General features: G+C 41.4%; 2 protein-coding genes across 5 annotated transcripts in view; both read left to right on the top strand.

Annotated features, from left to right (window-relative positions):
• Window positions 1–20,760, top strand: part of WWOX (WW domain containing oxidoreductase) — a 1,110,761-nt gene that overhangs the window by 252,094 nt on the left and 837,907 nt on the right. The gene's annotated exons all lie outside the window — the stretch shown is intronic.
• LOC129137476 (U6 snRNA-associated Sm-like protein LSm3) lies at window positions 9,247–14,533 on the top strand. Its single transcript, XM_054669584.2, has one exon. It carries the CDS (start codon window positions 10,019–10,021, stop codon window positions 10,424–10,426), a length of 408 nt encoding a protein of 135 aa, XP_054525559.1. The 5' UTR covers window positions 9,247–10,018; the 3' UTR covers window positions 10,427–14,533.

The raw sequence follows: 20,760 nt of genomic DNA on the forward strand, positions 1-20,760 counted from the left end.
TCTACTCGGGAGGCTGAGGTGGGAAGTTTGACTGAACCTGGGAAGTCAAGGCTACAGTGAGCTGTGATCCTGTCTCTACACCTCACTCTGGGTGGCAGAGCAAGACCCTGTCTTAAAAAAAAAAAAAAAAAGGAAAGTAAAATAATGCATGGGAAGTCCCTTATACAGTTTGTGATATGGGTACACACTTAGTGAAATGGCCATTAATACTGCTGTTCTTAACTCTGAAAACAGAGTGGGCCATTTGAATGCTCACTTTGATATTTTTTAAAGGAAAAATTTGAGGCATTGACACATGCCTTTTGCTTACTTGCTTGGATTGGTTTGATCAACTTTGTTGCGGTCTAATTTATGTATAATAAATTGCATCCATTTAAATATACAATTCAATGAGTTTTGACAGATGCACATGCCCATGAAACCAACATGAAAATAAAAAAAATAGAACATTTACGTCACCTGAAAAAGATTTCAAATGCCACTTCTGTGGTGTATGACTCTGAGTCCAGACAGCCTCAGCTCCAGGAAAACCCTGGTGTGTTTTCTGTCACTATTGATGAATTTGCATTTTCTAGAATTTTAGATAAGTGAAGTTTTCTAGTACTTGTTCTGCATCTGGTTTTTTTCATTCCACATAATGACCTTGGGATGTACCCATACTGCTGCCTGTATCAGTGGCTTACTCACTATCATTGGTGAGTAGTACTCCGTTGTGTGGAGAAATCACATTGTTTTAAAAATACCTAATTACCTGCTGATAGACATTTGGGTTGTTCCCAGTTGTTAGCTGTTGTAAATGGATACTAATGTGAACGAAGCCACCGTGAATATTGATGCACTAGTCTTTGTGTGGACATATATCTGTTTTATCTTGGGACAATACTCTGGAGTGGAATGGGCAGGGTGGTCCGTATAGGGCTATGTATAACTTTTTAAGAGGTTGGCAAATACTTCCCTAAAGTGGTCATCCCATTTTACATTGTTGCCAACAGTGTTTAAGGATCCGCTTCCTCTACATCCTGAATAATACTTGATATTATCGGTCTTCTAAATTTTCTGTTTGGCTACATAGTGGTGTTTTGTTGTATATATTTTTTTTAATTGTGAAATATGTGACTATGATGAGTAATGATTTTGAACATGAAAACTATGCTTATTGCTCATATCTATGTTATTTTATTATTTACTTTTTTTGAGATGGAGTCTCGCTCTGTTGCCCAGTCTGGAGAGCAGTGGTGTGATCTTGGTTTACTGCAACCTCTGACTACTGGGTTCAAGTGATTTTCCTGCCTCAGTCTCTTGAGTAGCTGGTGTTACAGAAGCCTGCTACCATGCCTGGCTAATTTTTGTGTTGTTTTATTTTTATTTTATTTTTTTAGCAGAGACAGGGTTTCACCATGTTGACCAGGCTGGTTTCAACACCTGACCTCAGGTGATCTGCCTGCCTCGGCCTCCCAAAGTGCTGGGATTACAGGTGTGAGCCACAGCGCCCGGTGGTCATATCTCTTTTTTGCGTTTTTGTGGGGGTTGGGGTAATAGGTTTATTGAGATATAATTCATATACCACACAGTTTCATTTTTAGTGTATTGACAGGTGTGCAGTCATCGTCACAATCAAGCCATAGCTTCTTTTAAACTTTGTCTTCCTTCTCTTTCTAATTATCTCCTTCCCCCACGCCCTCCATTCTCTTTCCATCCTTTAAATGTCAGTGTCCCCCACCATTCTGTTGTTGACCCTTTCTCCCTCTGGCCAATGCTCCTTCCCCTGTAGATCATACCCATTCCCAAGATTTCAGTCATCAAATCCATTCCAATATGACTCCTGTATCCATATGTCCAGTTCCAAGTATCTGTCCATGGTGTTGGTCCCAGGTTATTCGCACCTCATGTCTTTGGCACAGCACTCTTGACAGCTCATAAAGTCACGCTGTTACCCCCACAATGTCCCCCCACATATCATTCCTGTCCCTCCCCGACACCCCCACCTCCTGCATGTTCCTGAGCTTCTTAGGGGTGTTGCATCTTCCTGACCTTCCCAGTCCGAAGCCCAAGGAGACACTTGATAAATATTCGTCTAATAAATAAATGAACTTGTGTTCTCCAGATTCCTTGAAAATATGCTTCACTTTTATCTTTTTTAGAAATTAATTGCATTACTATCTTATTAAAGGTCAAGAAAAATAATTCATATCACTATTCATGAGACTGCTAAATATTTGCCCTGGCAATTTCTGATTATAATTTTAGAAATATTTCTAACCTCTGGCCTTTTTTCTTATCTCTACTTAAAGCTTTTCTGGAAGGAATTCAATTTCCACTTTCCTTAATGTTCCTTAAATGTTGTACATATCTTAAAAGTGGATTCCTCATAAAACAATATGGACTATGGTCTTATTCTGTTTAACGGTATGAAAGCTCGCCTGAAAGGACAAGAGTAAGATTCTCTTAAAATCATGCCCAAGTTTTAAAGGAATATAAAACTTTCTCTTTAAAAATACACCTTTCTGCTTTCATCCCCTAACCCACAAAGCTCAAGTCTAGTTTAATTCAAACTTGGAAATAGTTCTTTTATTATTGCTCCCTGCAATGGGAACAGAGCTGAGGCTCCTAAGGTCTAGAGTCGACATGAAAATACCTTTGCTTCTGGGCCATAGCTGTGTTTCTTCTTAACAAGGCAGAATCCCAGAAGAGACTTCATGTACTGTGACTGTAATAAAGAGGGTTGTAAGTAGAGAAGCTGGAATTTGAAAGGTTATGTACAACTCAAGCTGCCTCTGTAATGTCACTTATATCCAGGAAAGAGTGGCAAAGAACCATCCCAGCAGATAGCTTGAGGGTGGGAAGGGGGATAGGTTGTTGATAATACGAAATAGGAGGAAAAAGATCATAGAGCCAAAGAGCTCGGTACATATACTGATGCGGTGTTTATTTTATTTTAGTTTTTTGAGACAGTGTCTCTGTTGCTCAGGCTGGATTGAGTGCAGTAGTGCAATCTCGGCTCACTGTAGCTTCTGCCTCCTAAGCTCAGGCAATCCTTCTGCCTCAGCCCCTCCAGTAGCTGGGACTAGAGGCACATGCCACTACACCCAGTTAATGACTGCATTTTCTGTAGAGACGGGCTTTCCCCATGTTGCCCAGGCTGGTCTCTAACTCCTGAGCTCAAGAGATCCACCTGCCTCTGCCTCCCAAAGTGCTAGGATTACAGGTGTCAGACACGGTGCCACGCCCTGATGTGATGCTTAAATTCAGAAATTGGGAAGGAGGGTCAGGTAGCTGTAACCAAAATACAAGAGAAATATAAGAGAAAGAAAGACTTGTATCTGTTGTTAGTGAGTTTTTGTGCTGATGATACATTAATGGAGGCAACAGAGGGTCAGAAATCAGGGAAATCGGGGTGGAAAATAGCCCAGCAGAGGGGAAAAGAGGAAGTCTGAACGAGGGCCACATTGCAGATAGAGGCTGGTGTACTGGTGTGCTCAGGCTGCCATAACAAAATACCACAGGCTGGATGACTTGAACAACAGAAATGTATTTTCTCATAGTTGTAGAGCCTAGAATTCCAAGGTGCCAGCACAGTTGCTGTCTTCTGAGGTCTCCCTCGTCTGCTTGCAGACAGCCGCCTTCCCACCATGTTCTCACGTGACCTTGCTGCTGTGTGCACGCATCCCTGGTTTTTTTTCCTGTGTTCAGATGTCCTCTTCTTTGAAGGACACCAGTCAGATTGCAATAGGACCTGCCCTGATAGCCTCATTTTTTACATAATCACCTCTTTAAAGGCCGTACCTCCAAATACAGTCACATTCTGAGGTAGTAGGGGTTAGGTCTTCAGCATATTAATTTTGGGGAAACAGAATCCAGCTAACAACAGTTGGGGATGAGGCTATAACGAATACCACTGCCTAATGTTTGCATGGGGGATATCATGCTTTTCAGAGACCATCTGCATCCTTATCTCACTTAATCCTTCCCCCACCCTTTAGAAGAAGCCAGGAGGGAGGTCCTAGTCAGCTGATGTGAGATTACATGGCCCTGACTGTCTTGCCTGGTGCTGCAGGCCACCTTCACAGCCTTGCCATATCTCTTCCCATTTATCCATGGAGTGGTATGAGCCCTAATGGTGCAGCCTTCCGACAATCCTTCATCCTTCTCAGACGTTTCATCAGCCAAGTGAAATTTGCAGTTGTTTCAGTGATTGAAATTATGCTTGGAGTGCAGGTGTCATGGATGAAATAGCAATGCCTTGGGGTGACAAATTCAGTGTAGAAATAATTTTAGCAAGCCCAATGATTGGAAAACAATGACTCAACTTTGAGCTATATTGATTTTGTATTTCCGGGCTCAGCTTTTGACTCAGTCTCATTCCCCAGAAATAATCCCTGTTAACATTTCGGTTTGTGTTATGGAAGTGTTTTCTCTTCTATGAATTACCTAATGCCCATACAATACGTATGCCTGCATTTGTACACTCTTAAGCCAAATAACATTGTACTGTGTATTGTTCTCTAGTAGCCTGCTTTTTATTGAACTTAATGATAAATTGCAAACATTTGACCATGTCAATTAAGTTTCTTACCATGATCTCCAACAGCTAGGCAATATTCTGTCATGTGGGTATATCATACTTTTCTCAATCCACAATCTCATCAGAGTCCCAATAGTTGCCTTATATGTCTCCATCAGTTGTGAGGTATGTTTCAAATGATTTATTACTAGAAATTCTTAGCGAGCTGAAGTTTGTAAATTTTCTCAAGCTACTTTATTGATATATAACACAGATACATAAACTTTGCCCATTCAAAATGTACAATCCAGTGCTTTCAGTATATTCATAGAGTTTTGCAGCTGTCACCACAGTCAAGTTTAGAATATTTTCATTTTCCCAAAAAGAAACCCTTGGCTGGCATCCTTTTCCCCACTTCCTTTTCTCTCCACTCCCAATCTCTGTCCCAGCCCCAGGCAACCACTCATCTACTTCCTGTTTCTATGTAGATTTGCCTATTCTAGACTTCTCATATAAATAAATCAGATACTGTGTGGCCCTTTGTGTCTCGATCCTTTCACTTAGCATCATGTTTTCAAGGGTCATCCATGTTATAGCGTGTATCAGTACTTCTTTTTTTAGGGCTGAGTAATATTCCATTTATGGATATGCCACATTTCATCTATGCTTTCAGTTCATTGACATGTGGGTTGTTTCCACATTTTGGCTATTGTGCATAGTGCTTCCAGGTACACTTGTCTACACATTTTTGTGTGGATATAGGTTTTCCTTTTTTGGGGTATGCTCCTAAGAGTGCAATTTCTGGATCACATGGAACTCCTTGTTTAACCTCTTGAGGAGCCACCAGATTGTTCTCCACAGCAGCCACACCCATCTACATTCTAACCAGCAGTGTAGGAAGGTTCTGATTTCTCCATATCTTCACCAGCACTCGCTGTCATTTTTCTTCTTAGTCTTGTCATTTTATTGGGTATGAAGCGGTATTGCATTGTGATTTTGATTTTGATTTTCTTGATGGCTAAGGATATTGAACATCTCTTCATATGATTATTGGATGGATGATTTTTTCAGCGGTTATCAGGTCACACCTGTAATCATGCCCACCTCATTTTCTTACAGTGCAGTGTGTGCTTTTAGGCACATACCAAGAGCTTACAGAGATCCTTCTGGTTCAGAGGAAAGATTCACATCCCCAACAAACACTGCTCCCTGATTACAATATAGAGAGGCTAAATTATAGCCCATTTCACTTTTCCTTTAAATCCCTTTACTTTTTTGTGCTACAAGAGTTTCAGAATAATAATTCTGCAGAAAAAAGTACCCATTGTCCAGCAGTTGTGTCAGGTAGGAAACTGGGATGCCCAAGTGCATTGGTTTAGCCAGAACTGTGGCCATGAAACCTTGCCTAGCCCCCAGGGACGGGGTGAGGGGGGATATCATATACGCTTTAGGTGGGGCAGAGGGGTGGTCTGCCCCTGTGCAGGCAGGAATGTTCAGGAAGCAGGCTGCCTCTGTTTCTACTCTAAATATTTAACATTCACGGATGGCATGGATCCTGATTAAGTGGAGCAGATGCTGGCTCTATACTGCACATAGCTCCTGAATATCAGCCCTGCTTGGCTATGCATGTGTTTTTTGCTAGTTTTTGAGACAGAGTCTCGCTGTCTTGCCCAGGCTGGAATGCAGTGGCACGATGTTGGCTCACTGCAAACCCTGCCTCCCAGGTTCAAGCGATTCTCCTCTCCCAGCCTCCCGAGTCTCTGGGATTACAGACGTGCATCACCAGGCCCAGCTAATTTTTATATTTTTACTCGAGACATAGTTTCACCATGTTGGCCAGGCTGGTCTCAAACTCGTGACCTTAGGTGATATGCGCCCCTCAGCCTCCCAAAGTGCTGGGATTATAGGCATGAGTCACCACGCCCAGCAGTATGTTTGTTTTTCTTCAAACCTAGATTAAGAGTCAAACATTCAAATGTTTGGTGGGAGCAGTTGATGAACCAGAGCTTTGGAGTCAGCGAGACAGTAGAGAGTGGTGGAGATGGTGGCGCACAAGAGGGTCAGTGCCCCATCTCAAGGAACAGCTGCACCTCGGCCTACGCGATTGTGAAAATGTGAGCATATGCAGGCCAGACCTTGGCTTCTCTGTCTTCATTTTTCACAGGAGCCAGAAGTTTGGATGTGCAATGTGAAATCTCACAAATTAAACATGTTACATAACTGTATTTTGTTTCCTATCTCTGCTGTAACAAATTTTCTCAATGTTAGTGACTTAGAACCACACAAAATTTACACTTTACAGTTTTGGAGGTCAGTGGTCCAAAATAGGTCTCAGTGGGCTAAAATCGATGTGTCAGCAGGACACCATTTCTTTCTGTAGGTTCTAGAAGAGAACCCACTTCCTTGCTGTTTCCAGCTTCCAGGGACTGCCCAAATCCTTTGGCTCATGGCCCCTTCCTCTATCTTCAAAGCCAGGGATGGCTGCTCAAGTCCTTCTCAAACTGCCCTGTTCCTGGTTCTCTCTCTTCTGCTTCTGCTTTTAAGGAACCTTGTAACTTCAGGGAGTCTACCCTGATAATCCGGGATAATCTGCCTATTTGAAGGTCAGCCAATGAGCAACCTTAATGCCGTCTACAACCTTAATTACCATTTGCTATGTAACATAACATATTTACAGATTTCAGGGATTAGTGCAGGAACATGTTGGGGCAGAGGGCATTCCACATACAGCAGTACCTATAATGTATATGCTTCTTAAAGAAGGCATGAGTCTTAAATTTATTCTGTGTCCTTGGAGTGTATAGCAGAGTTAGATAGATCCTTCTGGATTGGCAGTTGATTGAATATTGGCTGTACAAAGAAACTGGATAGGAGTATAGAGAAAAGATCAATCATAGCACTAGCTTATAGTTTATTTTATTCTTTAATGATTTTTTAAAAATATTTCTCTCACTTACTTGAAAAGCAGTCTTAGAAATTAACTAGAATGGGTAATTTATTCATCTTTCTTCTTTTGTAAAATAATGGCAGTTTGTAACTCAGATTTTAGTATGAGGAATAAATAAAATACTGTCTGTTTTCATTTGATCTTTCTATCTGTGGTCCAGCCAGCCAGCTAACTATGCATTCCTTTTTCTGCCTTTTCATAACACCTATCTTAGCAACTCTTCATTGATGCTTTGCAAAGAGGGTTTGAGATTGTTTATGTAGGGGCCCGTGTATAATACCTCAAGAGAAAAAGACACAGATGAGGCTATTAGGATTAAGGGAAAATCAAGTAAATCGAGAGGTAAAGCACTGTCCAGAAATATTGGCCAGAAGCTATGAACAGATGCCACAGCTGGGCTGAAGAGTTATCTGTGAGCCTTCCAGGGGTGTAAGCCAAGAGAAAGACAGTTCACCAAATCTATCGATTAGTAGAAATCATCCAGCAGCAGTGCCACTGTAAGATGTTCAATACGTAGCACCTTTCTGTCCCTCCTCCTCTTGCCAGTTGGGACAGGATTAGCAAGCCAAAGGCTTTCTGAAATAATCCTTAGCTATATTCTTGGTATTCACCAAGGAATTTACCAATATGCAAAGACTTGGGGATAATTAGTATTATCTTTGCCATTATCTGCAGTAATATTATGAAGATGAGAAATGCAACTCTGTCCTCAAGAACTGCAGTCTGTGGCTCACCTTGGAGAAGAACTTAAGAACTTACTGAAGTGAGCAGGCTCACCTGCCTTTGCTCAGAGCCACATCACCTGCAGGCAGGATCTGCAAGGTCAGCAGTTAGCGTCAAGTTGCACAGCCTGGGCTTGGGTGGCGTTCGCTTTACCCTTGCCCTTGATGTGCCGAGTTGTCAGGATTCTCGTAAAATTCCTGGGTGATGGCTTCTTCTGTTCTCTTTATTTCCTTAAGTGAACATCTGTCTAATTGTTCACCTCCATCGCTTTAGTGCTTTCCTCATGCTTTCTCTCTTTCCAGACAATAAACTTTATTTTCTTCATAAGAATTCAGTCTACGCAAGGGTATTAGGCAGCTTGTTTGCACCTTTTAATTCCTGGATGTTTTCCAGAAAGGCTGTTTGCAGTAGTTCCAATGGGTTCATCTGTGAATCAGGAAAGACAATGCAGCTTTGTGTTTGGGTTTTTATCAGTTACCTTCTGTTTGTAAACATCTGTTTGGAAACGTTTGCTGGTGCCCACCCCAGCACCCCCCCCACCCCTGCCAGAAATAAAGGGATTAATCTCTTTTTGCTTGGCATAGGGAGAAGACAGTGTCTGCTGATGTGCTTAACTTTTTTTTTTTTTTTTTTTTTTTGGTCAGGTGCGTAGGTATGTGACTGAAACCCATAGACTTTGCACATATTGTCAAATGACTTTCCAGAGGGACTCAGGCACTTTATTTCATTAATGCCGATGAAGCCCGTTAATCCGCTCATTACTGCAGTTTAATTTTGATGCTGGTTTTTGATGATGTATTGAAAACTTGTATAAACTGGCAATTACAACTGGAAAACATTTCTAGTTTAGAAGAGACCCTTATTTTTCATATGCTTAGAAATATCCAGCAAGCCACTTTTAAAGGCTTTTTATCACATTTTATTCTTAAGCTTTCTGAATTCCTTATTATATTTTGCCTGATAAATAGTTGGATTTTGTTTTTTGGTTCAATGTAAGAATATTCTCAAACTAGGTAAACTATTTTAATTGTTTGTCATTATGTTCTCTCATTCTGTTAAATTTTGTTTTCTATTTTTCATGTTTTTGGGTTTTTCTAGATGGCCTGTCTTTAACACTTCTTGATATTTTTGATTAAATTTTCATATATCATCAAAAATAGAGATGACAGCCAGGGGTGGTGGTGCATGCCTATAATCCCAACACTTTTGGAGGCCAAGGTGAGGAGACCACCTGAGGTCAGGAATTCAAGACTACTGGGCAACATGGTGAAGCTCTGTCTATCCTAAAAATGCAAAAATTAGCCGGGAGTGGTGGTGCATGTCTGTAGTCACAGCTACTTGGGAGGCTGAGGCAGGCGAACTGCTTGAACCTGGGAGGTGGAGGTTGCAGTGAGCTGAGACGGAGCCACTGCACTCCAGCCTGGGCCACAGGAGGGAGACTCTGTCTCAAAAGAAAAGAAAAGTAGAGAGGATAGTATAATGAGGCTCCTGTCTGCCAGTCACTCTATAGTAACTATTAGGAAACCCCTTTTTTTCTCTGAAGTCATTGCTCCTGTGTGTGTGTGTGTGTCTGTATATATAAAAAAAGTATGTATACATATACGTATATGTATGTGTATAGATAAAAATGCATGTATGGGGCTGGGCGCAGTGGCTCACGCCTGTAATCCCAGCACTTTGGGAGGCTGAGGCAGGTGAATCACAAGGTCAGGAGATCGAGACCATCCTGGCTAACATGGTGAAACCATGTCTCTACTAAAAGTACAAAAAATTAGCCTGGCGTGGTGGCAGGCACCTGTAGTCCCAGCTACTCAGGAGGCTGAGACCGAAGAATTACTTGATGAAACATGGCAGACGACGTAGACCAGCAGCAAACTACCAACACTGTGGAGGACCCCCTGGATCTTAGGCTCACCCCAGAGGAACGAATTTGTGTGAAAATGAGAAACGACCGAGAGCTTCGAGGCAGATTACATACTTATGATCAACATTTAAATATGATCTTGGGAGACGTGGAAGAAACTGTGACTACTATAGAAATTGATGAGGAAACATATGAAGAGACATATGAATCAACAAAACAGAATATTCCAGTGCCCCTTGTCCGGGGAGATGGCATTTTCCTGGTTGCCCCTCCAATGAGAGTTGCTGAAACAAAGAATTTGTCCTGTATGGAAAATAGGAGACTTTGTACAGTGGCCTCTCTAAATGTGCAAGATACTCAAAAGAGAAACCCGCATACATTTGGATATTAAGAAATAATTCTGGGGATTCTTCCACTCCTGAAATGAGTTGATTTGCAGATAATTCACAACTTCTTAAGCTAAATGGTATTTTCGTTTTTCTCAAGCTCTTGCAATAAATATGACCACCAAGATGCAGGAAAAAAAAAAAGAAGAATTGCTTGAACCCGGGAGGTGGAGGTTGCAGTGAGCCGAGATCATGCCACTGCACTCCAGCTTGGGTGACAGAGCGAGACTCTGTCTCAAAATAAATAAATAAAAGTGCATATATGTATATTTGTGTGAATCATATACACATATATAAAATATATGTAGCATATACATATATAACACATTTCTTTTTCTAGTGTGTGTGTACCTTGATTTATGTCTCACATATTCAAAATACTCAACTTGTTTAAAATAAGAGCACAACCTATTTAAGTAGTGAAGATTCAAAGCCTTGTTCTAAAATGCTTAACTTTCCTGTGGATTTGTGGACCCGTGGGAAAATCTCAGTCCCCAGGCAGGAAGGAAGGAGATATGACACATCTCTAGTTTGTTGTAAGTCGCCTACCCTAGACCTCATCTCCAGTGCTCTGAATGTGGAGAGGTAGGTGCAGGGCAGTGGGACAGAGAGGTGCACTTTGAAAGACTATCACATAGAAACAAAAGTTCCGGCTGGGCACGGTGGCTCACGCCTGTAATCCAAGCACTTTGGGAGGCCAAGGCGAGTGGATCACGAGGTCAGCAGTTGAAGACCAGCCTGGCCAGCATGGTGAAACCCCATCTCTACTAAAAATGGAAAAAATTAGCCGGGCATAGTGGCGTGAGCCTGTAATCCCAGCGACTCGGGAGGCTGAGGCAGGAGAATTGCTTGAACCTGGGAGGTGGAGGTTGAAGTGAGCTGAGATGGCACCATTGCACTGCAGCCTGGGAGACAGAGTGAGACTCCATCTCAAAAAAGAAACAAAAAAAAGTTCCAATACACAATTTGTTATATGAGATCTTCACCCAATCAAGGATTAAATGGCCAATTCCTAAATGACGCCTACCTTTTTATGGCCATGTATACCTTTGCCTCAGCACTACTGGCATTTGCTGACATCCATTTATCAAAGTACAGGGATGGATTTCTGGAAGGCCAAGGCAGGGGTGCTGGCCAGGAGACACCAGGCATAGACTCTCCTTTCTCAGAGCCTTTGTGGCCCCTAGTTTGAATCTTTGAGTCACTGCAGTAAAGTTCCTGATGTTTGACAGTACTCCTAATGAAGGGAGTCATGTGAGTTGCTAGCTGGGTTCTCTAGATGGTGGTGTCATGCCAACATGGGAGCCACTAGCACAAAGAACATGCTAGGTTCTGTTGAGACCTGACTTTGGGAATAGCATAGGTACTTACCTTTCTCAACACCACACAAACACACTCCAGAATGCAAAGGAACCTGCACTGTGCCATCTTGCTTCTCCCTGCATAGCCACTTTTCTTTCCAGTGGTGTTTGTATTTTGGTTCATTCAATCAATGAATGATTGATTGAATCAACCACTTGGTCCCTTCAATCTGTAACCTTCCTGCAACACTGTCTTTGTGATGTTATCATAACCTTGATTTTTGAGGGATAGAATTGGGCATAATCAGAGAAAACGTGGTCTGGGACACATTTGTGGGCTATTCTATGCTAAACATTTCCATATCATTAATGTTCAACACAGCTTTGTGGTGTTGGAGGTAGGATTATCATTGTTACGATTGTTATTATCAATACTAGCTGTGATTATTGATCACTTCCACATGCCAGGCACAGTGCTGGGTGCTATATATTTATTATCTAATTTATAGCTTGCTGCACTCTTGCTGGGTATATGTAATTATTCCCATTTCACCGGATCTCTGGGAGTTTGGTGAATTAATCACCCAGCATCCAAATAGCTAACCGGTAGCAGAGCTGGGATTCAAACTCAGTTAGGCTGACTTCTGTGCCTGTTTTCTTGCCTAAGCGGTGGACTCATTGAGTAGGAGAAGGCCAGTTATTCCTCTTTGTCACTGATACAACTGGGGACCTGTTCCCGGAGATGTGGAGCTGTGCATTAGGGCTGGGTAGAACACACATAATGAACCATATGCACGAGAACTTTTTCATCTTTCTGCATACACTTGGAACTAGTTCTTTGTTTTTGTAAAAGCATCATGCACCAGGTAAAATGTTTAATAACACAGAGAAATCTAATTGTCAAGTATCTTCTCAACACCCATTAATCAACAATTCTATCGAAAGATAACCTCTTGTATTTACAAAAAAAAGAAGAAAAAATGCTGTCATCAGTAAATTCATTCATGTATGTTATACACTCACATACAAAACGTATCTATTTGATTAAATTAGAACTCTGCTAATGAATTACTTTCCTTGATTGCACAGTAATAAAGTCAATGTTGTAAATATAATAATTATAGCCAAGTGCAGTGGCTTACACCTGTAATCCCGGCACTTTGGGAGGCTGAGGTGGGCAGATCACTTGAGGTCGGGAGTTCGAGACCAGCCTGGCCAACATGGTGAAACCCTGTCTCTGCTAAAAATATAAAAATTAGCTGGGTGTGGTGGCACATGCCTGTAATCCCAGCTACTCAGGAAGCTGAGGACTGAGAATCGCTTGAACCTGGGAAGTGGAGTTTGCAGTGAGCCGAGATAGTGCTACTGCACTCCAGCCTGAGCAACAGAGCAAGACTCCGTGTCAAAAAATAAATAATATATATGTGTGTGTGTGTGTGTGTGTGTGTATATGTACATGAATTATATACAAATGAGGGAAAATATACAAATGAGTTGAATATATACAAATGAGGGAAAAATTGTTCCTTGTGTCAGGAAAAATTACTGTGAATTTTGTGTAGCTCTTCCTGACTTTTTAAAATTCAAGTATATTTCATAAAGTTGAAATCACACTGTGGTCTTTTTTTTTTTTTTTTTTTAACCAGGCATATAGTGGCCATGTTTCTATGTCAATACATACTCTTTGGCAGTACAGTTGTGCTGACTTGACATTATAGCTTCATAACTTACTAAATTAATCCCTTATTGCTGGGCACAGATTCTGTTTTCCATTTTTTCAGTCATGAGCAACGTTGCTGGTTTACCTGGGCTAAATAAGAAGTTTAAATGCAAATAGATAATTCTTGAGAAAGCTTCTTCCCATATATACTCTTTCTGCAACAGTGTCTGAGTGTCTGTACCTTCCTATACCTTCACCATATCATGTATTTGTCATTTTTTAGTGAGTTGTATTACTTGCTAGGTGAGCTTGTATCTCCTTTGATAACACAAAGAAGGCCTGGGTTTGCTTGGCAATTTGTTCCAATATTCTTTTCAGTTTTAAATAAGTTTTGAACAAAAAGCTTTAGCATTTTACATAAAAACCTCTAAAGCTCTCAGGCTAATTAGTAATGTAGCATATACAAATTAAGTTTTTTTCTGCTGTGCTTAATTCTTATGAACACACTAATCATGAGGGCCCCCAAATTGCTGTAAGGAGCACATTTAGAAAACATATAAAGGATCGATAGTTGGTACTTAAGAAATCGTTGAAACACCTTTTCTTTTTTAATCTATCTTAGAGCTGAAAGATAAAAAGACTTAAAATGAGTTAGAATATGAGTTTTTCAGCATCTTATAGCTTATGAGTTAAAGCAAGATTTAAAAAATACATTTAACATACTAAATATTTCAAAAGCTACAGAGATACCGTAACATTTTAAAAGATAACTTAAATTTTCATTGTGGAAATCAACTGCCACAAAAACACAACCTTTTACGAGACAACGTGATGTGCGTGAGAAGCCCTGATGTTGAGAAGCTCATAATTCGGTGTGAGAAACACACAAGGCATGATGCCATTCCCATGTGGGATGAACAGGGAAGACTTCCTGGGAGAGGTGACTATGGACTTAATTTTGCTTTGACACAGCAAAAACATGAGGAATGAATTTTGTGACTGGAAGATTGTTAGTTTTCTGTGGAGGGAACAACACTCATCTTGCAAATTTGCCTTCACTATTCAATCATTAGAAAATAATTTTAAATGAGCTTAGCAGTTCTCAGAATTTTGGATTTCAGGAAACAAACTTTTTAAAAACAAAACAAAAAGGAGGATACCAATTTAAGCTTGCCAAAAAGATTTTCCCCCAAAAGAAAAACACATTAAAAACAATGACAAAAATCAACAAAAACTAACACTATGCCCCCATCAACAATCAACATTACTTTCTAAAAGCAAGGGCGTTTTGACACCAGATATTGTGAGGACATCTACGTGCTCTAAGGGACAGCCATTTCACTGGTGTTTTGTCAATTTTTATTTTGAACTAATTTTAGACTCACATAGAAGTTGGAGAAGTAGGCTGGGCACAGTGGCTCATGCCTGTAATCCCAGCACTTTGGGAGGCCGAAGCGGGCTGATCCCTTGAGGCCAGGAGTTCGAGACCAGCCTGGTCAAATAGTGAAACCCTGTCTCTACTAAAAATACAAAAATTAGCCTGGCATGGCAGCGCACACCTGTAATCCCAGATACTTGGGAGGCCGAGACATGAGAATCACTTGAAGCTGGGAGCTGGAGGCTGCAGTGAGCCAAGCGGAGTGCCACTGCACTCCAGTCTGGGCGACAGAGTGAGACTGTCTCAAAAAAAAAAAAAAAAGTTGCAGAAATAACCATAGTTCACAGAACCTCTACTTTCTTCTAATTTTAGCAGTTTACCTAATCATGGTATAATAATCAAAACTAGAAAATAGACATTGGTGCTAAATATTAACTATACTTGTTACTCAAATTTCGCCACTAAAGCAGTGTTGTCTTTTTATTCCAGGGTCTAGTCCAGGATACCACATTATATTTAATTGTTATATCTCCTTGGTGCCTTTAGTACTTTTTATTTTTGAGACAGGGTCTCACTCTGTCACCCAGGCTGGAGCACAGTGGTACGATCATGGCTTACTGCAGCCTCCACCTCCTAGGCTCAAGTGATCCTCCCACCTCAGCCTCCTGAGTACCTGGGACTATAGGCATGCACCACCATGCCTGGCTAATTTTTGCATTTCCTTTATCAAGGCAGGGTTTCATCATGTTGCACAGGCTGGTCTTGAGCTCCTGGGCTCAAGAAATCTGCTTACCTCGGCTTCCCAAAGTGCTGGGATTACAGGCATGAGCCACTGCACCTGGCTTGGAGCATTCAGTCTTTGATAGTTGCTTACTTATTTCCTTCTTTCTGATCTTGAGACCTTGATTTGTCCAGTATTTTCTCATCATTACGCTGAGTGTAAGCATTTTTTGGCAAGAACATTATAAAAATGATGTGGTGTCTTTCTTAGTATATTATCTCAGGTAGAACATAATGTTGATCTGTCTCATCCCTGGTAATGTTAACCTTGATCACTTGGTTAAGGTGATGTTTGCTGAGTTTTTCCAATGTAATGTTGTTAATTTTTCCTTTGAAATTCATAATTATTTGAAGGGAGATGTTTTGAGATGATGCTGGCAACCCCGTTTTCCTTAAACTTTCACATGCTGACTTTCTATTGTTGGATCTTGCCTGCAGCAGTGTTTACCATGATGCCTGGCTAGTGGTGACTATGTATTTCCCTTACTCTTTTTATACTCAGTAATTGGAATTCTTCTGAAGAAAGAGCTATCCCTTCTCCCCCATTTCTTTCTTTTCTTTTCTTTTTGTTGAGACAAAGTTTCACTCTTGTCGCCCAGGCTGGAGTGTAATGGTGCGATCTCGGCTCCCTGCAACCTCTGCCTCCCGTGTTCAGGCGATTCTCCCGTCTCAGCCTCCCAAGTAGCTGGGATTACAGGTCCATGCCACCAAGCCCAGCTAATTTTTATATTTCTAGTAGAGATGGGGTTTCACCATGTTGACCAGGCTGGTCTCAAACTCCTCATCTCTGGTGATCCTCCCACCTCGGACTCCCAAAGTGCTGGGATTACAGGTGTGAGCTACAGCGCCTGGCCCCTCCCCCGTTTATTTCTGATTCAATTACTTTATATTAGCGTAGATTCACAGGTATTTCCTTTTCTTTTTTTGATTTATTAATACCTTCATTTATTCCGTTGCTGAAACTATTCCAGCTTTTTCTGGTTGGCTTCTATGAAGGACGCTATTTTAATGGGGTGATTTTTTTCTTCTCACTACATTCTTCCTCACTCCCCACTTTTTATGTCCGGTTGTCATAGGCTGGTGAGAACTTGGTTTTGAACAGTTGAAGGTCTGCTGTTAGGGACGTGCTAACCTAGGGAATTGTACTGAACTCGTGGGAGCATGTTAGTATCAGATGTGTGCCTTGTCTGTCTTGCTTGTAGGAAGAACAAGAGACGAGACACAGCAAGGTGATGATGGGTATGTGAAGCAGGATAAAGAAAAAAACAGGACAGGCATTACAGGCTTAAGCCTGTAATCCCAGCACTTTGGAAGGCCAATGCGGGTGGATCACCTGATGATAGGAGTTCAAGACCAGCCTCACCAACATGGTGAAACCCTATCCCTATTAAAAATACAAAAATTAACCAGGCGTGGTGGCGGGCATCTGCAGTCTCAGGTACTCGGGAGGCTGAGGCAGCAGAATTGCCTGAACTCGGGAGGTGGAGGTAGCAGTGAGCTGAGATGGCACCACTGCACTCCAGCCTGGGCAATGGAGCAAGACTCTATCTACCCCCCACCCTGCAAAAAAAGAAAAGAAAGAAAAAAAAATCTTGGTGCTTGTAGGAGAGGCATTTATTTCTTTTAGGACTGGACGGGGCGTGGAGGGTTTCCAGGAAACAGCCTCAACCTAAAAATAGTAGACAGAGTTCATGAAGAACTTACTATGTGTCCAGTAGATAAATATACCACAAGCATTATCTTCTGTAATCATGTCACAATCTTATGAAGGAGATACTAATATTTTGCTTGCAAAGATGAGGGAAGTGAGTTTCCGAAGTTGCTAAATGCATAAAGGAGCTGGTGGTGTCAGAATGGCATCCTGCTCAGATGGTTGCCTGGGACAGTGTCCGGAGGAAGACCTCTGATTCCTTCCCCAGCATTAGGCAATAATCAAGTCTTCAGTTCCATGTGTAGGGGAGAAGACTTTCCTTCTGCTCCTTAATGACAGTGGTACCCACACCCGTATTCCACCATAAAATCTTTTTTATTCAGTATTAGGAAAAAAGAAACATCTTTCCATCCAGTGGTCACTGTGTGTGTGTGTGTTTGTGTGTGTGTGTGTATGTGTGTGTGTGTTCACCGTGCTGTGTGAATTGTGGCTTTAAATGTATTCCTGTCAATTCCATATATTTTTAAAATGTTGTTTTTAGAGTATGTGCAAGTTTGGGGCATTTTTGAGGGCTTTTTTTTTTTTTTTTTTTTGACAGGGTCTTAATATGTCACCAAGGCTGCAGTGCAGTGGCGCGATGACAGCCCACTCCAGCCCCAAACTCCCAAGCTCCAGTGATTTTCCTTCCTCAGACCCCAAAGTACCTGGCACCACAGGTGCACACCACCACTTCCAGCTGATTATTTTTAAAAAATTTTGCAGTGACAGTGTCTTGCTGTGTTTCCCAGGCTGTTCTTGAACTCCTGGGCTCAAGTGATCTTCCCAGCTTGGCCTCCCAAAGTGCTGGGAATACAGGTGTGAGCCACTGTCCCAGGCCAGTTTTAACTCACAATGATTTCATAAGAAATCCACATCTGAGAGTCCCAGAAGGTAAAATATTCCCCTTTCTTCTAAATATACTTGACCACCACCATTCAGGTTCTTCTATTAACCCTCCTATATTTGCCAACCCTCAACCTGTTAGAAACAAGAAATGGGACTCTGGAGTAGATGTTAGCGACATCATGAGCTCCAACCCCTCCAGCTTACAGCCGAGACAGTGAGGTCCTGTAGGATGAGGTTGGAGAGCAGGAACTTGCCCGAGGTCATGTGCAGAGTTCGAGGCAGGGCCTGGATGGGAAGCCCAGCATGGAGACCCCAGGCCGCCTCTCCGCCATCTTGTTATGATGCTTCCGGAAGAATGCCTGTCACTCCTGCTGACATCCGACTGACCAAGTGGGCAAGAGGAATTCTTCAAAACAATTTAATAAATGCTTACATTTTCTCTTGGCTCCGTGGCACATTCCCCGACTCAGTGTTGTTTTCAAGGTTGAAGGTTCCTTCAGAGCTAGTGACCTTGCCCTTCCTGGCCTGTGGATGTCGCTCTCTATCTGTAACCCTCCTTTCCAGCGACCCTGTTTGCAGCAAAGACTATAATTTTATTTTCGGTTTGGATATACTGATTACATTTTAGCTTCTGGTATATTTTCTTACCTGTCACAGCCATTAAATTTATTTTAATAGTTACTCTACTCTCCTGATAGCCACTAAAGGGGGAATTGGATATTGTCTATCAATTGGTTGGTCTCTGAACTAAGGCTGTATCTAATTACAAGGCATTGTATCGGTTCTGATTTATTAACCATTTACTTGGCTTTGGAGAAGGCAGCATTTTTAGTAGTACTGTTGAGCCTGCATGTAGCTTTTCCAGGAGGGCAGGGTGCCCGGAATATCTGATCTTACAGTTATTACTTTGTGTCATATGTAATCTTGTTTTTTCCCTGCAACAAATAAATCTTTGGGACTCCTGAAGAAAAAAAAAAGTGGGAAAGAAAAAAAAAATTTGTGGTTACAGTATAATAAAAATAAACTGTTTGTCGTGACTGCAGCTGACATTTATCAGCCTGTTTGTGGGTGCTCTTTCTCTCTCTCTATAATACAGAACATAATTTGTCACTTTGTAAATACATTCCAGTCTAAATCCCTGCCAGCATCTGTTAGTGTTTGAAGGATTAATGTGCTACCCTGTGTATGTCTGCACTTTCAGGGAACAGTGTAGCATCTGATTACAGATCTTGGGAGAGCAGGAGGGAACAAGGTGTTTTTTGTGCTTTTTCCTACATGCAGTCGTTTTGGCCTTTTTCTGATTTTTCTTGTCTTTATCCCATTCTGTCTAGGTACCTGGAATTTCATCTTTTACAAAGATGTTCCTGGTCCCCAATCTTTCTTCTGTCTGTGATAGTCACAGCTGAAGTCATAGTATTTTATGTGTACTATGGGTTGAGCTGTGGATAATTCTTTGGGGCCAGTTAGACTTGGGTTCAAATTTTTTCTCCAACTAGTTTATGAGCTTAAGTTATGTGATTTCCATTTCTTCACTTGCAAAATGAAGATGCTAATACCTACCTCTTGAAGATGCTGAGGATGAGGGAAGAAATAAATGTTAATGCAAAGTGCCCAGTTCAGTGCCTGCCAAGAGTAACTGGTGGGTCTGTGTCACCTTCTGACATTATCAGTGTGATTGTCTTCAACGCATCCATGGAAATGAAACCGTTGGAGGAAGCTAATGCCGTGAGGCAACTGGTGGTTATGTTTTTGTTTTGTTTTTCTTTTTTTCTTGCTGGATAGTGGGTTCTGTTTATTGAGAAATATTTACATCCCTCTAAATCAGGTGCTTGCTAGGGTTCTTGGCACAAAGAGCATCCCACCAATAAACTGTGGTTCCCAACAAGGCTTGCAACTGAATCTGGGCAACAATGAACATGACTTCAATAATGACAAAAAGATTCAGATTCCTGATGAAAGGTCCATATGTGCTGTCCCCAGTAGGATTCTGGAATTCCCTGAATCATAGTGTTGCTTGTAATTCTTTCCACATTATGAAGTAGCTCTATAGACTGCCTACCACCTTGTATCTACTGCTGTCGTTTAGATTAGGAACAGATTGCCAGATGTGGAAGAAATAGCCTCATTAGTAACTTTTCTGTAAGCAGTCTCCTTATTTCTTGTTTTTGTTCTTTTGTTTTTTGTGCGTGCTTCTGTGTGCCCCTCCTCTATGGCTCCCCCCACCAAATTTCTATGTCTTCATTTGCAACTCTCTTTTCTCCAGTAAAGAGGAAAGTGTATAGTTCTCCTTTCCTTAGAGAAACATTATTTTGTTATTGTTGTTGTGGTTTGGGTTTCTGAAGTATAAATGCATATGAACTGGACAGAAATATTATCCCCATGTGCCAGGTGGCCAAGATGGGGCTTGTGATTTGAAGCTTCTTTTCCTAGATTCAGAAAAGTATCACTAGTTAATCAGGGAATACATTTTTCGGCCCATTGGAAAATGTCTGTTCTTAGCACCCTAAATGCCCAGGTATTAGCATACTTGGGAAATGTCTAGAAACCCCTATTTCAATTTACTGACCATTTTTGGTAAATTCGTAGAGATGCCAAAATGCATTTCAAAAAGATTTCATGTTCAAGAAGACTTGTGGAATGATAGAAAACATTTAATGCTGTTAAGTACGAAGTGAAATACTGTT

Source organism: Pan troglodytes, chromosome 18 (genome assembly GCF_028858775.2).
Source record: "Pan troglodytes isolate AG18354 chromosome 18, NHGRI_mPanTro3-v2.0_pri, whole genome shotgun sequence".
Lineage (NCBI taxonomy): Eukaryota > Metazoa > Chordata > Mammalia > Primates > Hominidae > Pan > Pan troglodytes.

What these genes read in the sequence shown, in the direction of transcription:
- LOC129137476 (XM_054669584.2), top strand. Translation starts at nt 10,019, where the DNA reads ATGGCAGACGACGTAGACCAGCAGCAAACTACCAACACTGTGGAGGAC.